Here is a 22,129-nt window from a genome sequence, read left to right on the forward strand (position 1 = left end):
TGGTGGGTGCTCCATGGCTGCTTCAAGGAGATCTCACACAGCTTCACTCATGGCTCCCTGGAGACCTGCACTGCTCCCTTCAATTCTTAGTGGTGCTGAAATCTCCGAGACAGGTGAGGGTGGAAAACAGCGTTTTCAACAGCAGTAATGTATTGTGTTAACAGAGTCTACCTCAGATATTGTGTTCATATCTGCTCACCCCAAGCAACAGAGAGGTTCAGACGTTGAGGGTGACTCTGCTTAGGGGATGATGTCAAGGTCTGTTGGCTGAATGGTCCTGGTCAGCTGTACAAACTCTGGGAAAGAAAGTAAAACCATGGTAGATGGAGGTGCCTCCTCTGCAGAATAATTTCCCCAGTTACCTCCATTCCTTTAATGTTACTTTAAGCTTCGTGATGTTTGAAGACAATACAGTCCTTATTTATAACCAGGAAAGTCCCCGGTATGCCATGAAGCCTGTCTGTCTGGGGAGCTGTCTGGGTGGTGAGAGCCTGGCCCAGGTTGGCCAGAGAGGTGGTGGATGAACCATCCCTGGAGACATCCCAGGCCAGGCTGGACGGGGCTCTGAGCAACCTGAGCTGGTGAAGATGTCCCTGCTCATGGCAGGGGGGGCACTGGATGAGCTTTGAAGGTCTCTCCCAACCCAAACTCTTCTCTAATTCTTTCCGTGAGCTTCGTGTGTTTGCATGTGAGCTGCTGGGCTTCCTAAATAGAGAGGAACTAAAATCAGGAAATGCTGTGGGCTTTATTAAGAAGTCTTATTTTTTTTTTTTTTTAATCTATCACTGTTGGTTTTTGCAGAGCAAAGCTGTATTTTTCCCCTTCTATTTCAACATGGAAGTGTATATCCAAGAGATATTGGACCCTGTTGTGGCGCTTGGGGAGCTGGAAGGTACAAAGAAGGAGTTGTGAGGTACAAAGGAGGAGACCCTTTTCACGTACCGTTTCTGCTTCTCCTCCGGGATAATGTTATTGCTTGCAGCTTATTTTTCCTGTTCATCTGTAAGTGCCTCTGCAACACAAAGTTCATTGGAGTGTGACGTTCATCTGCTGCACCGATACTACCAGAATTTACTGAAACGTGATTTTGTTACTAACACTTAGGTAAGGGATCTGGAAGTTACTCTCAGTTCTTGCTCCTGATGAAGCGTCTTGTCCTCCTCAATTTTGTGACCCTCTTTTCTCTGCCTACAAAATCAGATTTTCTCATTCTTTTTTGCATGTTTTAGTCTATTTTCCATGCCAAGGGTTCAGAGAAGCAGCTGAACATGTAGGCAACCCCTCTTATGTTTGGCTGCTGATTATGTTAGGCTGCAAGTAACATAAACAATAAACTGGAACCAAACTTTTGTTTTGGTTAAGGGAGAAGAGACAAGTCATCCCTGCTAGACTTTTAACTGGAGCAGATGTGTCCATTTGGGGGTAAAAGCCCTTGAAGAAGCTGGAGAGAGTCCAGGCAGGGCCAGGAGAATGATGAAAGGTCTGAAAAATGCTGTGGGGGAAAAAAATGAAAGGACTGGGGATGTTTATCCTGAAAAAAACAAACAAAACAAAACCCATCCTCACACTGAAGGGAGAAATCACTACTTGTCTTTAAGTATGCGAAAAGACTACTGCAAGTAAGAGGTGGGGGAAGAAAATCTGTTTTCCATAACCACTCTGGGTAGAAGTAGAAATATGAGGCTTGAATTGAAGCCACAGAAATTTAGTGTTTCACAAAACAGATTAAATCCTTCTGATGGTCAGCAGAGAGAAGCCCAGGAATTAATTACGGACTATGAGGACACTGGAGTCTCTGTCACTGGGGACACTTGAGAGAGAATGGGACAAACACTTGTCAGAAACCATTACTGGGACTTCTTACATATCAAACGGGGTTAAAATCGTTTGTCCCTTATGGACCGTCCTGATCTTAGTTCGTTTTTCTTTGCCCTCTACTTCAAAACATGAATTGCACCTGCTCCCTTTTCTCATGAACAGACTTTTAGGGACAGACTTTTTAGCAGGGCCTGTTGTGATAGGACAAGGGGTGATGGTTTTAAACTAAAGGAGGGAGATTCAGGCTACACATGAGGAAGAAACTTCTGCCTCTGAGGGTGGTGAGAGCCTGGCCCAGGTTGCCCAGAGAGGTGGTGGATGAACCATCCCTGGAGACATCCCAGGCCAGGCTGGATGGGGCTCTGAGCAACCTGAGCTGGTGAAGATGTCCCTGCTCATGGCAGGGGTGGCACTGGATGAGCTTTGAAGGTCCTTCCCAACCCAAACTATTCTATGATTCTATGGACCACTTGAAATAATTTTCACGCAGAATCATAGGCTGGTTGAGGTTGGAAGTGACCTCTGGAGCTCATCTGTTTGACTGTGTGAAATTCAGCGTGACCATCTGCATAGCTCCAACCATTAGTTTCTTCTTTGGACCTGCAGTACAAACAGACCTGAATGTTTTGAAGAGACAGTCCTGAAAGACTCTTCTGATAAATCATGCCAGTCAGCATCAAACCCTTCCCAAGTGATGCTTTACTTCTAATCCTTATATTTCTCATTAGAAAATTCAGTCACAGGAATTTGTTAAGCCTTTTTATTTTCACATTAAATAGTTATCCTCGTTAGGAAATTTTCTTATGGTTTAGGCACTTTCTGGTTGCAATTGATTAGATTTCTGTGTGTGTATGTATATATATATACATATGTATGTTCAACTGGGATGCTTTGCTTTGTTATAGCAGGTTTTCCAGACCTTTAATCATTATTGTAATGCCATTTTCAATGTTTGCAGTCAGTTAACCAGGGTGTATATTGTGCCAGCTACCTGGAAACTGGGTGAAATCCTGGCTGTTTCCAAGTCAATAGAAATCTCTCTGACTGAAGTTTGTGTCTTACCATTTTCCCTGCCAAAAGGCTACCGCCTTCCAATACAATTTTATTGGTTATTATTTTTAAAGGTGAAAAAATGGGCGCCTCACTATGTAGATGACCTTTTGCCATATAAGAAGTGGTTGTATGGCTCTTCTTTGAGCTCAAGTTGTGTTGTCCACAAGGTTGTATTGAAAGGTACTGGAAGAGCACTTACAAATAGGACAGATTTCTGTACAAGTGTCGTGCAGCAACAAAACAGTCACCCAGGAAGGCTGTGCAATCTCCATCTTCGGAGGTTCTTAAGACCTGGCAAGAGAAATCTGTGGCTGAGCAGGAGTAGCATTGGTGCTAATCCATCTTCAAGCTGGAGGCTGGATCAGCTTGCTCTAGAGGCACCTTCCAGCCAACATTTGTGTGACTTGATGATGTAACACCAGACACTACCTAATCTCCTGGATTCACCAGGATACCTCTGCTGAATCCTTGCATTGACCAGTAGTGGCATATTCCTTTAGCCAAACTTGCTGCTGACGAGGTCCTTAAAACGATAATTATAAGGGGTAACTCACACCAATGTCACTTTGCTGTAATGTTGGATGAACATCCACTAGCTTACAAGTGGGGAGAATTAGTTAATCAGGCCATGATAATTAGCTGGAGGCATAACACCAGTGCTCCTAATAGAGAACTGAACTTTTTCTGGGGCTCAAACTCTCGCATTCAGCTTGCCAGAGTGTCTGATTGTCTCAGATTTGTTCTGTCAAAACCAGAAATCATTGCTCAGTACCACTGAGAGAGTATCAATAGATTCCTAGGCTAGATTAGCAAAACTGGCCACTCTTGTTATTGGTTTTGTGCAGGTGTATGTTTCTTAATGCAAGCACAGAAGAGCTGTCAGTCTGAAATCACCCCACTTCATAAACTCATTGGAGAACTGAAATCCCAGTGAAATCAAAGGGTTGCCTGAAAGCCTCCTCTCCTGTTATCCTGTATTATATTTTGTGTTTGAATAAGCAACAGGTAAGGCTGGTTTCTTCACAGCAGTTTTCCTTTCCTTCCTCCTTTCGCCCTCCTGGAGGTGAATGCCATGGAAGGAGATGTTCCCTGTGCTCCTCAATGATACTCTTGCTGCTCACTGTCCTACACTTGTTTCTCAATTTATTCAGTTTACATACTCTAAGAAGTTCTGGGAAGTCAACAAAACATTTTTGCCTTGACTTCATAATTTCTTCCCCAGAACTGAAGTTGAGTTAGTTGGTATCTTTTTCCTTTTCCTTTTTTGCTTTATTTTTTAATTCTCCTGGCTTTCTATCAATCTAGCCAGTCTGCAGGACTACAGCTTCTGGGGCAGCCGTCTGGTATCATTGCTGTCTCTTGAATTGATGTGATCAAGAATACAGCATCAAAGGATGCTGGAGAGGAGCCAGGGAAGATCAGGCTCTGGATGAGACAGTTGCAGGTCAGGTAGTTACTGCTAAGGCACAGAGGAGATGGCTGTGGTGGACTGATTAATCCTGATTAATCCAGAGGTACCACCATCATCCTTTAAATTATCCCTCCCTGTCTCTTTTTAAGGGTCCTTACCCCCATCTCCAGTTGTAGGCAGATCTGCATTGACCATTTGACACCAAGGAGCATTGCAATCCATGAGGATGCTCAGAAAATGCCCCAAGAGGTGTTTGCCGGAGACAGAGACCATGTGAAGAAGAGTGTATGACCTATAGTATTTTAGTCAATCAGCTTTGTTTTGTGTGGTCCGGCATCCCTCAAGTTCAATCACCTAAAGGTCTTTCTGCAGTGTTATTTCCACCAGAGGTTTCAGATTCTCATGGACCTTTTTGTTGGTCGCTCCCTCTTTCCTCTTCTCTTTTAATCACTTCATTCCATCCCTATCAAAGCCAATGGATCCTTAAGTAATACCAGTGCAAGACCTCCTTGTATTTCTGCCTTCAACACAACCTACAGTCTTCGTTTCTAGCCGCTTCCTTAGTTTCCTTCCAGTTGTTGTGTTAATCCCCGTATCTATCATTAAATAGGCAGTCATTCCTTTTGGCATGCCATTGGACTATTTACTGAAATTAGGAAAGATTAGATCCACTGATTTTCCTCTCTCTCAAAAAAAAGAAAGGGACCTTATCAAAAGAAAGTATCAGTTACATTGTCATGATTTACTCTTGATAAACCACGTTTTGTATTTTATCGAAATCTCCGTTTGCTGCTGTGCTTTCAATTACTCTTTCCTTCAAGTGGTGTTCAAAAGTGTTGTGTACTTTTGTGCTCAGATTTATTTGCTGATAGCTGTCTGGATCTATTTTCTCCTCTACTTCCTACCTATAAAAAAGCATTACATTTGTTGACTTTCAGCCAGATGGTACCACTCCCACCCTCCCATCTGAGCATGTTGTTCTCTTTTGAGTAGCTTTCACCTCATATACAACAGTTTCCATACCCTTGTTTGCCTTCACCGTCAGCCCTGTTGTTGTTCTTAACTGTTTAATCTAAGTAATTTTCACCACGTGTAATTATTTCACTTTGCATTAGCAAAGTCATATTTTTACCTCTGATTCAGTGGAGAAGCCAGTGAAGAGAAGTGGGGGCTGGGGCTGCATGTAACTTCTCTTTTTTGGGTGCTATGTTTAGTTTGGTCTTGGATTTCAGCACTTTGCATAGCAATCTCTTTTTTTTCTCCTTTTGTGGTTTTCTTTTTGTTCATACAACGGAAAGACTTTTTCTGCTTGGCTGTGTTGGTCTTGACAGCAAAGGCCAGCCTTCTATCAGTGCTTGGAGCTTTGCTGCTCCTTTTACTGCTCGACACATCATTATCTTTCCAGAGCCATCAGCTGCTCTGCCCAGGTGTTCTGATCACTCCTAATGTCCAGCTCAGGTTTTATCTTCCTCATTATCTAATCTATTATTTTCCTCATACTGAATATCCCTCGAGTGAGATTTGAAGTCTTTCTCTTGCTCCAGTGAAACAAGGGCTGACTCCTTTCAGACTCTTGCTTCCATCCAAATTCCCTTCTCCTCTCCTTCTCCTCTCCTTCTCCTCTCCTTCTCCTCTCCTTCTCCTCTCCTTCTCCTCTCCTTCTCCTCTCCTTCTCCTCTCCTTCTCCTCTCCTTCTCCTCTCCTCTCCCTCTCCTCTCCCTCTCCTCTCCCTCTCCTCTCCCTCTCCTCTCCCTCTCCTCTCCCTCTCCTCTCCCTCTCCTCTCCCTCTCCTCTCCCTCTCCTCTCCCTCTCCTCTCCCTCTCCTCTCCCTCTCCTCTCCCTCTCCTCTCCCTCTCCTCTCCCTCTCCTCTCCCTCTCCTCTCCCTCTCCTCTCCCTCTCCTCTCCCTCTCCTCTCCCTCTCCTCTCCCTCTCCTCTCCCTCTCCTCTCCCTCTCCTCTCCCTCTCCTCTCCCTCTCCTCTCCCTCTCCTCTCCCTCTCCTCTCCCTCTCCTCTCCTCTTGCTGTGTGTTTTGAGGAGAACATTCAAATATTTCATATCAAGTGGGACATCTCTGACAGAGGTGGGCATCAGCATACACTGACATATGGGAAGGTCTTTTAGTGACGTGCAAATGCTGGTAACACAGAGTGTGACATATATAGGGATTTCTGTGACTGCTTTTGTTTATCTTTTTTATAAGGAAGGAGTTTTGGGTGGCAGCCAGAGCAACCTGACGTTTTTGGTTTGGGTTTGGTTTTGTGGGTTGTTTTCTGATTTGGTTGGTTGGTTGGGGTTTGGAGAGTTTTTTGTTTGGTTGGTGGGTTTGGTTGTTGTTGGTTGGTTGTGTTTGGTTTTTGTTTTATTTTGTTTTTGGGGGGGTGGTATTGCTTGTTTGGGTTTTTAATTTATAGCTACTAAGTTACTTGCTGGGTGATCGTGGTCTTTCTGCCTTGGTTTCTCTGTCTGTCCAAAGAGGCTACAGATAGCACCTTTGTGAAACATTTTGAGATCTACAGCCAGAGGTCTGGTGATACTGTAGTGCTAGGATTTGGGTCTGCCATCCATTTTTTTTCTGTATCACTTCCGCCCTTGTATATTTTCCCTTTCAATAGATGAAGCAAAAACATCTTCCCTCTGAGCTTTTTCCCTCATCCGTATTGTTAGCAGGTAAAGAATGACAACAGAAAATGCCCAGGGCAATGAAGTAGAATTAATTATCTGCCTGAGTAGCTAACTCATCACAATCTAGTTGCACTGTCAAAAGCAACTGCAAGTTGACTTTTCTCCAGGGACCGATGGGAAGCAAAGCTGTAGCTTTGCATGAGGTAATAATCAGATCCTAGATTGCTTAAAGCCATTGGTAAACTCTTTTCTTGGCCAAGCCTCATCTTGTTCAAACCATGGAAATTGCCACTGGGTTGCTTTGATTTGTAATGCAGATATTTCTAGCATCTGACACTTTGTTCATCTGTTTCAATTGACACTAGGCTGTGTGCTCAACAGGAGTGACAGTAGTTGAGATGCAGCCCCGTCACAGCATCCTCTCATTTTGGGATCTCGAGTGTTTCCTGCGCATTATTACAAGGAAGGAGGTTGGAAGAGTCATTAGATGTGGCCCTCAGGCTCCTGGGAAGGCATCAGTGCTCTCTTCAGGTGGAAGTGTTGTATGCATTCCTGGTTTAGACAGCATGTGTAAGCATGTGTCATGTCGTATTTGTTAAATTTTCGTGTATGTCTAAGGCTCTTAGGCTCATGTTACAACCTGTTTAACCTGTAGCTTTCAGTCCTCCTTTTTCAGCCAGGAAAAACAGAACCACATTTTGAATTATTCCTATGTTTTCATACTGATCCTTCACACAGACCATTAAAAATTGTGTAGGGTGAATGCTGGTAGTTTCAGCTCTTGTTTACTGTCTCATCCAGAAGTGTAAGTCCCTCTAAAATCTCCATCTTTATTCAGTCTAGCAAGTCCTGATGAGAATACGTTCCTCTTAATCAATTGCTCATATGTATTGTGTTCTCTATATAGAATAGCCATTGGGCACAGTGAGGGTTGTCATAGAATCATAGAATCATTTCAGTTGGAAGAGACCCTCAGGATCATCGAGTCCAACCATAATCTAACCAACTCTAGCACAAAACCATGCCCCTAAGAACCTCATCCAAATGCCTTTTAAACTCCTCCAGGGATGGTGACTCCACCACTGCCCTGGGCAGCCTGTTCCAGTGCCCGACAACCCTTTTCAGGAAGAAATTTTTCCAAATATCCAATCTAAACCTCCCCCAGCACAACTTGAGGCCATTTCGTCTTGTCCTATCACTTGCTACTTGGGAGAGGAGACCAACATCCTCCATGCTACAACCTTTTTCACCCTTCTCCTATCAAAACCAGCATCTGAATCCAAAACTCCCAAACATAGGAGAGCTCTGGACAACAAGGCATTGATCTCCAGCATGTTCTATTCTTCTAAATCAAGACTGCCTCTGAGTGTCCATCCTACACTGTCTTACATAAGGATCTCTTCAGTTGCTCTCTGCATAGTTTTCCCTATTCTTGTGAATCTTTGTTCTTCATGGCAGCAGTGCTCACTCTGGTTGTTGGAACCTTGCTCTCTTCCTCACACATTTTAGTAAGTTACTTGCCATTTTGCTTCCTTCCATCCTCAGAGAAAGAAAGGAAAGATGGCCCTGTCCTCATTTGTCATAGATGGCAGCTCTTGTGCTTGGAGTGACTCCAAATCACTGGAGTATTCTTGACTCCCTCATTATTAAGAGCAATGACTTGATCCTTTCTTCTGAAACACAGCCCAGGAAGGGACCTCTTCCCAGTAGGCTCCTCTTCCTAGATGACATGCCTGGATGCTTCCAACTGTCCATGAAGAATCTTTCTATAGAGAGATCTGATGCTGTTTAAAGGATGCTATATAAATCTATAAATAACATCCTCACCCAGAGCCTTGTTGACTAAATCATTTCTACTTCATTTGGAAGAGGGAAGATTCATTTCTTCTTGATCTCTGAATGAACTGAACTCATCTTTTGTCAGCATCTTTGTATTTTTTGTATTCTCCTTTGTAGATAATCAGTCTTTTGAAGTCAACTCTTTGAAATGAGATGCATTTATAGATCGTTCCAGACATGTACCTGTATTTCAATAGAAAGCTTTAAATGGTGGCACAAACAAGCCCTGTTAGGGGCACTTTTTCAGGATTGGAAGTGATGTGTGAATAGTAAAGTCATTGGGATTTGTGCTAATGTTGGTTTAATAAAAAATATTGAAGATATCAATAGACAAAGAGCTTAAAACCTTACACCAGCTGCATTATAGAAAGGAGCTCTGGAAGACCTAGACCACAGGAAGGATTATTCTATGGATGTCTTTTTTCTTATTTTTTCCGTGTTTCTTGTTCCTTTATCTCTTCCTGGTTGCTCTTGGAGAAGTGAAGCTCACCTTGACAAACATATGTTCTGACCTGGTTTGCCTCTTCTTATGGTTGCTGGATCAAAAGATTGGAAGATCCATGTCCTAAAGCCATTTACTGTCTGGTGAGCTCAGGAAAGTTTCAAGCACTGAGTGCTCCCAGTGCTGAATGTGTCTGGTTTTGACTGTTAATCTGGAGATGCTAAGCCTATGATGGTAAAACAAGGAGAGGGCACCCAATAAGTGCCAAACACCTTCTTTCATCCACATTGGTAGCTGTCACTGGGCTTCAGAGTGCCTGCTCTGCCTAGGAAAAGCCGTGCCTGGGATGCTGGCTGCAAGCCTGCTCTGTAATGTTACCACTTTGCTGTTCAGTCCTTTCCTGAGTACATGCAGAAAAGGAAAAAAACAAACAAACAAACCGGAGTTTGCAATGAGAAGTTCTGCAAGGGAAATGTGTCATCTCCAGACAACCCCAGAGCTCCAGGTGAAGTTGCTGCTTGTTGCAGATGTGAGGGTTTCCAGGGTGAACAGTGCGCAAGCCTGGTGTCAGTCACTTCAGCCCTTGCTCTACCAATGGTGCAGTAAACACTGGATTAATGCTGGAATTCTAGGCATTCTCAGAGCTTTCAGTTCCCCAAAAATTTGAAAGGAGTTGCCTGTGTTTGCTAACCAAAACTAGTGTTCCTCAAACCAGACACTGCGCTATTTCTGAGAAGAACATCCAGTGTTCTTTATCCGGCTGCCTGGTTATAAATAATATTCAATACCCAGACTTGCAGGAGGCTGGTGGGGTCCTATTTGCTGAAGGTTTTGTGTACATGAGGTGTGGACACAGCTCCCAGGCAATGGGAGTGGTCTAGGGGATGGCTGAGAATCATAGACTCATAGAATAGTTTGGGTTGGAAGGGACATTCAAAGTTCATTTAGTCCACCCCCGCCCCCTGCAATGAGAAGGGAATGTGAAGTGCAGGGAAGGAACCACAGGGACTTCACTGGGATTTTGATCAAGCTCTTCTCTTGTCACAGCTTCCCGTGACAGTGAACTGCCCACTGATGTGTTGTGGATTCCCTGTGGTGTTGTCCAAACCGCCGGTCTCCATTTCTCTGGCTTTGGGAACTCTTTCTGCTCTACAGCTCACCCAAAGCCTTACAACTTTCTGGGGCCATCTGAATGTAATGTAAATAATTTTTCATGTTGTGGCAGCTGGATCTGGTGGGTAGTAACCCCTGGGTTGGTTTCAGGAGGAAAACATTGCTCCAGTACCACAGTTGGAGTGAACTGAAGCAACAGGAGATGCAGTAAAGAATGAGCAGGACTGGGTGCGGAACCCTGTGGTTCTCCAGGATAAGAATCAGAGATGGATGGATGGATGGATGGATGGATGGATGGATGGAGGCCTTGTCAGGAGTTGGGATCTTGGAGACCGGAATGAGCACAAGTAACTCATTGCTTTTGCGAGACATCCATTAAGGGCTTTCTAATCCCTTCTGAACCTGTAATTAACAGGGTGCCTGCACATTATCCTGTAGCCAAGTGCTTTTTTTGAACAGCAGCATTTCAAAGTTGATATATCTTGAAGACAACACAAGCTGCAAACAAATAAGAGCATTTACTGGTTTTTCACATGGCTTCTCCATAGGGATCCTGTCAGGTGCCATGTCCCATCTTCTCTTGGAGTGTGCTGGGGAAGGATGGAGATGTCTGGAGGGGAATCATTCAGTTTAGACATTAGCCCAGGTCTGTGGGTTTAATGTCTTTAACTTTAGATATTTGCAGTATAGACAACTGCCCCTCAGACAGTTGCCTAAGGCTCCCCAGATGAAGCAGTATAGGGTAGGTTTCCTCTAACCTGTTATAGACTGTTCCTTCAGTCTGAAGTGACTCATGCCCTAAAAGTGCCTGTTTCTCTCTTCAGGTGAGGAATGATGAGGAATGAAGCAGACAGATGTAGACATTCACATTATAGACACACATACTTTTTGCACATGGATCCCCAAATCATGTTTCTGAGTCCTGAGGGTCGAGGAGTTCTGAATCATAATTTCTTTTGTATTTCTGCTGTTCCTATAATTGTCTGAGCTTTGAAGTTGAATTTCCTCCGGAAGGTTTGATCAGTTTAATAGTTAAGACTTTTAACAATTTTTAAGAAAAGGAACGGATTTTTCCTAAACCAAGTTGTGCTCCTTAGACCCGAAGGCAAAAGGAAATTAAAAGCAGTCAATGACCAGTAGTTCAAGGAAAACTGCAAGTTGCTTTGCTGCCCTCCAGTTTCTTTAGAAGTGAGGCAGTGGAGTCCACTTCTTCCCTTCCTTTGCTGTACTCTTGGGATAATCGCTATTGTTCCGTGTTTATTGTCTCTCAACCAAAACAGAGATATGATAACGTTTTGCTCTTTATTCTGAATTGTAGATCTGAACACCACTGATCTCAGTGTCCCAGCATCCCTCTATTTCTGCAATAGCCTGAGTTGAAATCCTTCATCTGGAAAGGAAATTCATAATTTCCTACCCTAGGTAATAATTTAAAGTAAGGAGCTAAGTGTGCTTACCCAGCCATGAGACCTGTTTTCTACTCAATTGTGGGAATTTACTCAAGTGCTGCCTCTCTTTTAATCACTGTATGTCATTAATCCAGTGCCAGGGTGTCACTTCTTCCCTAAGACCCTAATTCAGCTCTGCTGTCCAAGGGACGCATACACAACCTTGTCACTAAGGAGTTAAACAACACAGCTGCTCAGCTTCCCTTTCCTTCTAGTTCTCCAAGCTCTTTGCAAAACACTCTGCACGTTTCCTTGATCTTCCAACCCGTCACACAGAAGTGGGACAATCAGACTAAATGAAGTCTCCGTGCCTCCAAGCTGCCGGATTGATTTGGCCAAGTTGCCTTTGTTTAACAGGCCCTGCTTAGACGAGCTGGAAAAAAGACATCTGCTTTCCTCGTCAAATGATAGGTCTGTTATTGGCATGATTATATTTGGCAGAGGCATAAAATGGAGTGGTTTGAACAGCAAAGCGAGAGTCAGGATATTTGGGTATTTGCCTGGACCTCTTTTAGTTGGAATAGTCTCCTAGGGACAAATGCCGGTACCCGTGCTCTGAAAATCCCTTACTGATGGCTGGTTGCAGAGTGGTGTATTTACAGCATGAGTAGAGGTCATAGCAAAATATAGCTTGCCTCTGCTTAAAAAACATTGGTTTTGCAAGTCCTTTTTTAAACACTGAGTGTTTCGTGTGTTTTGAACTTGGTCTTATCTCTCACTTTATGCCCATATTATTGGTATCTAGCATTTACTTTCCCGTGCTGTCATGGCATATTTGTAACCTGGTTTTGGATTCTTAGACAAAGGTCCTTTAGAAGTGCAAATAATTATAACACTCCATAAATAGTTTCATTTTTTTTAATTTTCTCAAGAAGACTAGAGCTTTTGCAGCTTTTAAACTTGATGGTGATATTGTTGGAAATTGTGTTACCCATCAGTATAGATAAAAATCCTTTGTCAGTTTCTTCCTTTGGTCGACTCTCTTTGTCATTCTTGCACTTGAACACCATACCTTTTTTGACTCAGGGTTTTAAGGAATAAAACTGCATTTTCCTGGGGATGTTCAAAAGGAAGAAATGAAAAAGAAACTGAAAATCTAGTTTTAAGACAGAGCTGAATAAGTTATGGAAGAAATCAAAGCCATGATTGTTGCATAAGAAGTTCCATCAGTCCTGTGTTCCTGTAAATGATGAGCATAAATGAAAGGCCCTGGACTGAAATTAAGGGTGAACTCTTCTGGCAACTAGCCAGAAGTAGGTCTCTTCAGGTTATGCTACTGAGGCTTGAAATAAGACCTGCATGCTTAAATCTCTCATTTCCTTCACTGTCCACATGAAAAAGGGTTAAGAAACTCCATCTTCACCTACAGCAGTGACTGAAGTCAAGTTATAGAAACTGTAGGAAGGCAACTGATGGTTGTGTCTTGTACCATTACTACCTTCACAGAAGCTATGGGAAGGTAGTAATGGTGTAAGTAAGTTTCATTCAGATAACGGGAAGTGTACCCATATGTCACCGCTCCAACTCCAGAACCCTCAGCACAGGGCAGACATGGACCTGTTGGAGAGGGGCCAGAGGAGCCACAGAAATGACCCAAGGCTGGAACAGCTCTGCTGGGAGGACAAGCTGAGAGAGTTGGGGTGTTCAGCTGGAGAAGAGAAGCTCCAGGGAGATCTTATTGTGGCTTTTCCATGCTTAAAAAGGGACTGTAAGAAAGATGGGGACAGACTTTTTAGCAGGACCTGGTGCGATAGGACAAGGGAAGATTCAGGCTGGACATGAGGAAGAAATTTTTTACACTGAGGGTGATGAAACACTGTCCCAGGTTGCCCAGAGAGCTGTTGGATGTCTCATCCCTGGAGACATCCCAGGCCAGGCTGGACAGGGCTCTGAGCAACCTGAGCTGGTGAAGATGTCCCTGCTCATGGCAGGGGTGGCACTGGATGAGCTTGGAAGGTCCCTTCCAACCCAAACTATTCTATCATTCTACTGTGTAGGCTCTGGGAGCTGAACAGAAATGGCAGAGGGATACAATTTCGTCATCTGTATGCTTTCCAATTCTCCTCCTTCCTTGTTTGACTCCAAAACCTATTATCACTGTTGTCACCCTGGTCCTCATCTCTGCTGTAGTCTCCATACAGTGAGCTCCAGATAAGCCCAGGAACACACTGGGATCAGGAGAAAGGTTGTTACTGAGGCTCATGTCACTTCTTTTGGGCTCATACTCCTGCTTACCTGCAGCTGTGGCTTCCCAGTGAACCCCACCTGCCTTTGAGGAGTTGCTATGTGAACAAAGGAGTTGGCCCATGGTTACCCTGGCCCTGCTGGTGGCAAACACCATAGACAAGACTAAACATTTCTGTGGCTCCTTCAGTCTGTGACAATCCTCTGAACTGTATTTAATTAAAGAGTGTACACAATGGCTTTCTTTGCAGTAGCAGGCTGTGCCATAATCCCCTAACAATTGTTGGGATCCGGTGGGAAGGAAAACTCTCATTAATAAAGACTTTGGGGATAATTCCACATGAGAGTTGCATCAGAATTCAGAGCTGCAGGAAATCACATCCACAAAAACATTCTCTTAGTTTCTCTGCTCGGAGCTTCAGAGTGCGTGCAGGAAAAATGACCCCTGACAAACCCACTGCAATTTTTATGTGGTATCTTGGGCTTGCCGGGAGGGCTTAGCAAAGCTGGGTTTATTGAGTTGCAGCTTCACCCACAACGGATATGTCCAGGAAGCTGGATTGCTGTTCACTGGCTCATGTTAATGTGAGCTAACCAGAGCTGGTCATGCTTTCCCTTTATCTAAAATTTTTGGAAGGGAAATGTGTATTAGTGTAGTCCTCAGCCCCGTGTCTGCATGGCCAGTTGCCAGCTGCAGTGAAAGATGCCAAAAGTCAAAATCTCTGCCTTTTCCACAGAAAGAAACAAACAAAAAAACTCCACACCTAACAAAATAATTCAGAAAAACAAAACAAAACAAAACTGGGGAAGATGTAAAGTCATAAAGTGAGTTTGTACCAAGCTATCTGTAAAGTCTACTTCAAGCTTTTCTAGGATGAATACACCAAGGCAGGAGAGTTAAGATCCCCCTTGGCAGGCAAGGCCCACAGCTCTTGAGGGGTCTTTTCAAACAGGAGCATTTTGTCAGCTGAGAGGTGAATTAAGGCAGCTGAACTTGTTGCCCAACTCACCATCGTGACAACTGAATTGATGATCTACCAACAAAAAAAAAAAAAAAAAAGGCACTTTTTGGTTTCCTAATGATGCTTAAAACTGTGATTTATTTTTTTTTATTATTATCCCAGCTGCCTTTGTTAGCCTATAGCAATGACAGCTGTGATATGTGAGGGTTTTTAGTGTTATCACTAGGGAAGTAGAAGGAGGGTTGCTGCGATTGTTTGAGTTATTTATTTACTTATTTAGTTAATGTGGAAAATGAGCCATAAACTAGAAGGCCTCCAATGTGAGCCTGTTTGTTGACCTTGATGATTCAGTTAAAGGTCTTTAGACATTAAATTCACACATCACTGACCTTCCCCGGCTAAATAGGAGGTATTTTAGTTTGAACTGGTCCAGCTACAGCCAGTGAAGTGGGATGAAAGCCTTTAGGGCTGATGCTCACTAGCTCTCTGTGGACTAGAAGGAATAGTAAAAATCAGTTCAGACTAAGTATATAGCTTTTACCCAGCTAAAATGAAGGAAAATGTGTGCCACTGAGAGAGAAGGTGAGATGCATCCTACTCTTTGTTCATTTGTGGTCTTTTATGGAATCATAGAATCATTTAGGTTGGAAAGGACCTTTAAGATCAAGACCAACCATTAACGCTGTCAAATCCAACTCTAAACAATGTCCCTAAGTACCACATCTACATGTCTTTTTATAGTAAACACCTCCATGGATGGTAAGTCCACCACTGCGCTGAGGAGCCTGTTCCAATGCCCAACGGCCCTAAACCTCACCTGGTGCAACTTAGGTGATTTCCTTTTCTCCTATCACTTGTTACTAGGGAGAAGAGACCAACCTCTCCATGCTCCAAGCTCCTTTCAGGCAGTTCAGAGATCAGAAGGTCTCCCCTCAGCTCCTGTTCTCCAGCTGAACCCCCCAGGTCCCTCAGCCGCTCCCATCACCCTTGTGCTCCAGCCCCTCACCAGCTCCGTTCCCTTCTCTCAACTCGCTCCAGCACCTCAAGGCCTTTCTTGGTGTGAGGGACCCAAAACTGGTCCCAGGATTTGTGGTTTGGCCTCCCCAGTGCCCAGCACAAGGACGGTCACTGCCCTGGGCCTGCTGGCCACACCAGTGCTGGTCCCAGCCAGGATGCTGGTGGCCTCTTGGCCACCTGAGCACACTCTGGCTCATGTTCAACCACTGTCACCATCACCCCCAGGTCCTTTTCCCTCAGGAACTTTCGAGCCGCTCTTCCCCGAGCCTGCAGGGTTCATGGGGTTGTTGTGACCCATATGTAGGACCTGGCACTTGGCCTTGTTAAACCTCAGACAATTGGCCTCAGCTCATCGATCCAGCCAGCGTGGTGTCATCCACAAACTTACTGTTTGTTTGCTTTCAAGTATCTAGTACTGTTTTAGAGAGCTTAATATATTTGAAGTACCTGTTTGGGGGTTGATGGGTCCAACGTACAATTTACATGGACCTGTGTTACCTGAAGTAGAAGCTGTTGGCCAAAAGGGATACCCTAGGACATCTCAACTGAGGCCAGGTACCTCTATTAGGGAGACTAAATCCCACTTCAGTGTCTGCCTCTGCTTGAAATCAGTGCAGATCTGGCACTAAAATAGTCCTTCAGTCAACAGATCCACACACCTTGCTTAAAAGCTCACAGCAAGTCAACACCAGCACTACAAATCCAAGATCACAGGTGTTTTGGTGGTTTAGCTATTGGACACACTTTTTCCAGAGGTTTGCCTTACATAGTTGTCTTTCCTCTTGGACCAGTATGAAAAAAGATGAGATTTTTTAAAGTTACATCTATGATCAAGTTTATCGGAATCTATCACAAGCCCGTTTTTCCAGAATACTAACGATGAATCAGCCTCATTTTTTTTAAAAGGTGATAAAATATTTACTCAGAAGTAAATACCAGGCCATAGGGGTAAATATGGAATCAACCAATTTAGGCATGTGTTTTTAGTGAAGATGTGGCCGTGAAGTACTTGCTAATGGACTTGGTAGAAAATTTACTGCATACAAAAAGAAAAAAGTTGTAGAAGTACACAGTGCTTTGCCAACCCTGATCAAAGTTAGAGCTGTATGAATTAATTTATTAAGTGAAAACTTGAGTTATTTATAGATGTGAGATGAATTTGGCAATAGTTTTAGTCCAGAGAGTTAAAACTTCTCTTTAAAAAAGTCAGAATGTTTTGAAAACATTTCAATCTTTATTTTTACAGCAAGTGTTCTGCAAATCTCTCACGCTTCTCCTCACACTTTTTTAAGGTTAAAATAAAAAGGCAAGAAGCACTGTAAATCAAAACAAAGTGAATTTATGGTATTTTAGATGAGCCAAAATAAAATTTCCTAAGATCTGTTTCCCTTTGGGAAAAAGAAACATTTGAGTATCAAGACAACTCCAAGTAATTCCCCTCTTTTCATGTTTGTTTTTTATTTATTTTTAATTTGACTAGAAAAGTAGATAATTACTTGTTTATACACTACTAATCAAGGCCCATTCCCAACCTAAAGGAAAATACAGTCTGAACAAGACATGGGGTAAAACAGGGGAGAGTGCTGGCTGGGTTAATAAGAAAAGGCAAGAATAAATTTAATATGCTAAATTATTTTATAATTTTCATCCAAAAGGCATTTTACATCAAGCAATTGTTCCTTCAAAGGATTTCTCGGTCTTCTGTCTTACAAACTTGACTGGCAAATATAGAGAAATAGCTCACACATTTTCAAACAGGACATGAAAAGACCTTCTCTTTTTTCTCTTTCTCTGCCTTTTTCTCATGAAAATCTATGCTTTTTCCAAAATCCAGAAAGAATGAACACTGAATTAATGACTTCTTACAGGCAAAGGCTCATCCCTCGTCATCAAAATCTGTCTCTGAATCTCACCCCGGTCATGGTTTTTCCTGCATCATATTTAACCATACAAACTCTAACCGAGACTTCTGCTCTCACCGTCTCTTTGCAGTTGAGTTTCTGAAGAGGTTTCTTCTGACTGAATGCCATTTCCAATCTCTTTTTTGAAGAGATGGGGTTTTGTGCATAATGGGACCTCAAGTCCTGCTTGCAGTGTAGGAAGGGATTCCAAGTTGAGAGTGTGTTGGTGACAAGGGGACATGTTGTGTGACTCGTTGTCCACCCCTTCTTCAAACTGCAAGTTTTCATTTGCACATTTTTGATTGAGGCTGTTCATAAATTACGTGCTGTAAGGAGTCCACGATTAATTACCTGAACACTTACAGCCACCGTTGTATTACAAATACAATATAATTAGGTCTGACTGAGGAGAAACCACTTGGGGGAAAAAGTCTTGTCATTGGGAATTTCCTGCTTTTTAGCTCCTTGATCTCCTAATCTGCATCAGAGATTTTGTTCTTATTTGATTTGGTTTTTGTTTTGCTTTGAATTAGCATGAGCCAGGAGGCAGGCCATGTGAGAACAGAGGGAATAATCCATGTAAGCACAGATCCCACTGCTCTCGGCATGAATATTAAAACTACCGTCTTCCTGCCCTAGATAGCTGGTGGTGTTAGGTTTCTCAGGCAGGGTTTTCGGAGCAATAAGAAGCAGAATTGCTCCTTATCATCAGAAAAAAATAGGCTGTTTTATTTTTTTTTAAAGGAAGGCATGGAAGGAAATGATGTTTTTTTTCAGCAGGCTCTGGGTTGCGCTCCCTTCTCTCAAGCAAACATAAAATAAGGCTGGATGTATATAGAATAGTAGAATCATTCTGGTTGGAAGTGACCATCAAGATTATCGAATCCAACCATAACCTAACTCTAGCACTAAACTGCGTCTCTGAGAATCTCATCTAAATGCCTTTTAAATCTGTCCAGGGATGGTGACTCCACCACTTCCCTGGGCAGCCTGTTCCACTGTTTCACAACACTTTTTGTGAAGAATTTTTTCCCTATTATCACAGAATCACAGAATTTCAGGGGTTGGAAGGGCCCTGGAAAGCTCATCCAGTGCAATCCCCCCATGGAGCAGGAACACCCAGCTGAGGTTCCACAGGAAGGTGTCCAGGCGGGTTTGAATGTCTGCAGAGAAGGAGACTCCACAACCTCCCTGGGCAGCCTGGGCCAGGCTCTGGTACCCTCACTGAGAAGAAGTTTCTTCTCAAATTTAAGTGGAACCTCCTGTGTTCCAGTTTGTACCCATTGCCTCTTGTCCTATCCTTGGTTGTCATCGAGAAGAGCCTGGCTCCATCCTCCTGACACTCCCCCTTTATATATCTGTAACCATTAATGAGGTCACCCCTCAGTCTCCTCTTCTCCAGCTCCAGAGCCCCAGGTCCCTCAGCCTTTCCTCATAAGGGAGATGCTCCACTCCCTTACTATGCAGTGGCCCAGGAGAGCACAGATGGCCACAAATCCCCAGGAATGCATCTCTGAAGACAGGTGGGTTTTGCTCACTCTCTCCTTCTCCTCTGCCCTTTCTGCAGGCATCCAGCACACGACCAGAGTGCAGCATCATGCAGGAGATTGAAGAGGAACGTAGCCAGTGCTTTGCAGAGTTTGTTGGGGATAACCAGACTTCAGGTATGAGGACTCTTTCTTCTCTCCCTGGTCTACAAGCCAACATCACCCAACCTCACTTCTCGCTTGTCTGTGCCACTTCTCACCAATTCTGCTGCTGGAGCAGGGCAGTCACTCCAGCTGATGTTCAGCTCTCACATTAGGAGGGAGACAAATAGGTACTTCCAAAATATGAATCGATCAACCAAGAGTTTGAAAAGCTCTCTGGGGGACACTCACTGCCTCCCAGCTGGGTAAGCATACCTTAAGTGTCTTAATGTGTTTAATCACAGTCATCTTGCTCTCTGAACTGGAAGTGCCTTAACCAATTTTTCCCAGGGATCTGAAAGCCAGAAGTTCTCATAGGCCTTCGTTTGCTTCAAGGGAAGCCATGGTGACTTTCACCTTCTGTTGAACTGCCCTTGCATCCCCATGCCAAAATTACTTCTGTCCTGGTGGTGAAGCAGAGGAAGGAAGGGTGTGCTCCAAAGCTTCAAGGTATCTATGAAGTTGGGCCGGGTGGTTGAGATCGTCTCCTAGTTCATATGACATGGAGCACCCACCACATTGGGCACTCCTCCTGGAAGGCTTTCTGGTCTGCTTAACCCACTCTCTGCTTTAGGAGAGGAGGGCCAGGTCCATGATGCCACCTTTGCCCTCCAGCCTCCCAAGGTTTCTCCATCTCAGCCTCAGGCAGCAGCCACGGAGTTGTGTCTCCCTTGAGGAGCAGGCATGACACACCATGCATTGGGCACATGGGGTTTCAGAGCAGGAGAAAGGCTATGGGATGTTGCTTTGAGCAGAGGAGCTGCAAACCAACCTGCGAGACAGGACACAGGTGGGTTACATTAAAAGGATTGATGCCAATACAATTCCCCAGTGGGAAACCTGCGAAGGGGTTGTGAAATTTTGACACCACCACCCATGCTTGCTCTTGAATTGTAGAGTTCAGTGTGACAGAGAAAGGAAGCTTCTGGTTTTGCTGCTGTCCCATCCCATCCCATCCCATCCCATCCCATCCCATCCCATCCCATCCCATCCCATCCCATCCCATCCCATCCCATCCCATCCCATCCCATCCCATCCTGTAGCAGTGCTGTCAAAGTTCCAAGTTGAGGCACCACGTTGTACCTCTCCCCCTCCAAGTGCCTCTCTCAAGTTAGAAGTCCTGGTTTTGTGAGTAAAGGAGTTGTAGGGACCAATAGTAACCTGTCAGACTTCAGAAACAAGGTGGAGGGGGTGGGAAGATGAGCATCCCGCTTAAAATTTCCTGTAAGAGGCAAAACATGGAAGAGGATGTCTTCTCATCCTCTCTCCCTTGGCATTGCTTGCAGGAAGGCTGTAGACTGAAGGACTGCTCTGCACAATGCTTATAAATGATAGACTAGGATCCTGGGGATAAGCTGATCCCTGGAGGAGCTTTACTGAATTCAAGGATGGCTTTTGGCCCCTGCTTTTATTTACTAAGCCATGGTTTTCTTTGATTCGGAAATTATTTCAAGAGTCCCTGTACAGTTAAATGGAGCCCTTTGACAAAATATTCTCCTGGAATCCAGTAAAGGGAAAAGTCAAGGTAGTTAAAAACATTAATTTGAAAGCAAACTAAATGCTTCATTTCATTTCCATCAACATTTAAAGAAATTCAATTAGCATACGTTCAAAACAGAAGAAAAATACTTGAAGTGTTAAATTTTTTCTGGTTTTTCAAACTTATTTTTCTCATTATAAATTTTAATCCAAAGCAGCTTTTTCTTTTCTCTACATTGATTCAACCATTGAAAATATTTTTTCTGATTCTGATGTAAAAACACACTCAATCATGTTGCAAGCTCTTAATGCCCAAGCACTAGCAAGTACAAAACAATCCTTTGGAGTCTGTTTTTCATAATGTAGTGCTGAAATATTGGACTGGGATAATTTTACATTTCCACCAGTCACTACCTATAGTCATAAAATGGGACTGATTCAGAAATTGCTGTTGTGAGCACTATAAAATGTTTTTCTCCATGGAGACAGTACCTGCTACTCCTGAGTTAATGTCAGATGTCACTGGTGGATCTGCATGTCCTGGGTAGAAATGGTCATTGATGACATCAGAGTGGAATAAGTGTGTGTGTGCAACCAAATTTTACAATGCAAACTGTGTGGAAAGCAGTTGGCATCCATTTGCCCCAAAAGACCAGGTATTTAATTGCTCAGTAACTTACCTAAATACTCATGGCTGCCCTTGCAATCAAAAGAAAGAAACCAGCATCTCAAAAGTTGTTGGCTCTCAAATGGGTGACTATGGGTGGATCATCTTATGGAGAAGTCTGTTGTGAAAGTAGCGTGGATGGTGTGGACAGGTAACTTCAAACATAATCCTAGTAAAACTCCCAGGAAAAATGTAATTTGAACACAGTTCCGTCCTCCAGAGAAGGAGAATGGAAAGCAATTGAGATTCCCTGCCATCCGTAACATAAATACCTTGATTTATGGCCAGGTAGGTGTGTTGGTTTCTGCACATTCCACATCCTCTCAGCAAAAAGAAAATCACTTGAGGTTTAACAACCGATTTGTTATCCTTTCTAATTAAATGAGTGGAAATAAGAAAACGCACCATTTCAGCACAGTCTGGAAATAAAGCTTTGTTTGGAAGCCATTATCCATTGTATTGATCAGGGAGGCTTAATCACAGG

At 43.5% G+C, this 22,129-nt stretch overlaps 1 protein-coding gene across 1 annotated transcript in view; it reads left to right on the top strand.

The window, feature by feature from the left end:
- The window catches only part of LOC136097813 (vasoactive intestinal polypeptide receptor), a 123,380-nt gene that overhangs the window by 25,008 nt on the left and 76,243 nt on the right, over positions 1-22,129 (top strand). Inside the window, exon 2 of the mRNA XM_065830589.2 lies at positions 19,379-19,475. Within this exon, the coding sequence (XP_065686661.1) occupies positions 19,379-19,475 (97 nt within the window). The remainder of the gene's footprint in view (positions 1-19,378; positions 19,476-22,129) is intronic.

The sequence above is a fragment of the Patagioenas fasciata genome, chromosome 2 (genome assembly GCF_037038585.1).
Source record: "Patagioenas fasciata isolate bPatFas1 chromosome 2, bPatFas1.hap1, whole genome shotgun sequence".
In the NCBI taxonomy this organism is placed as follows: Eukaryota; Metazoa; Chordata; class Aves; order Columbiformes; family Columbidae; genus Patagioenas; species Patagioenas fasciata.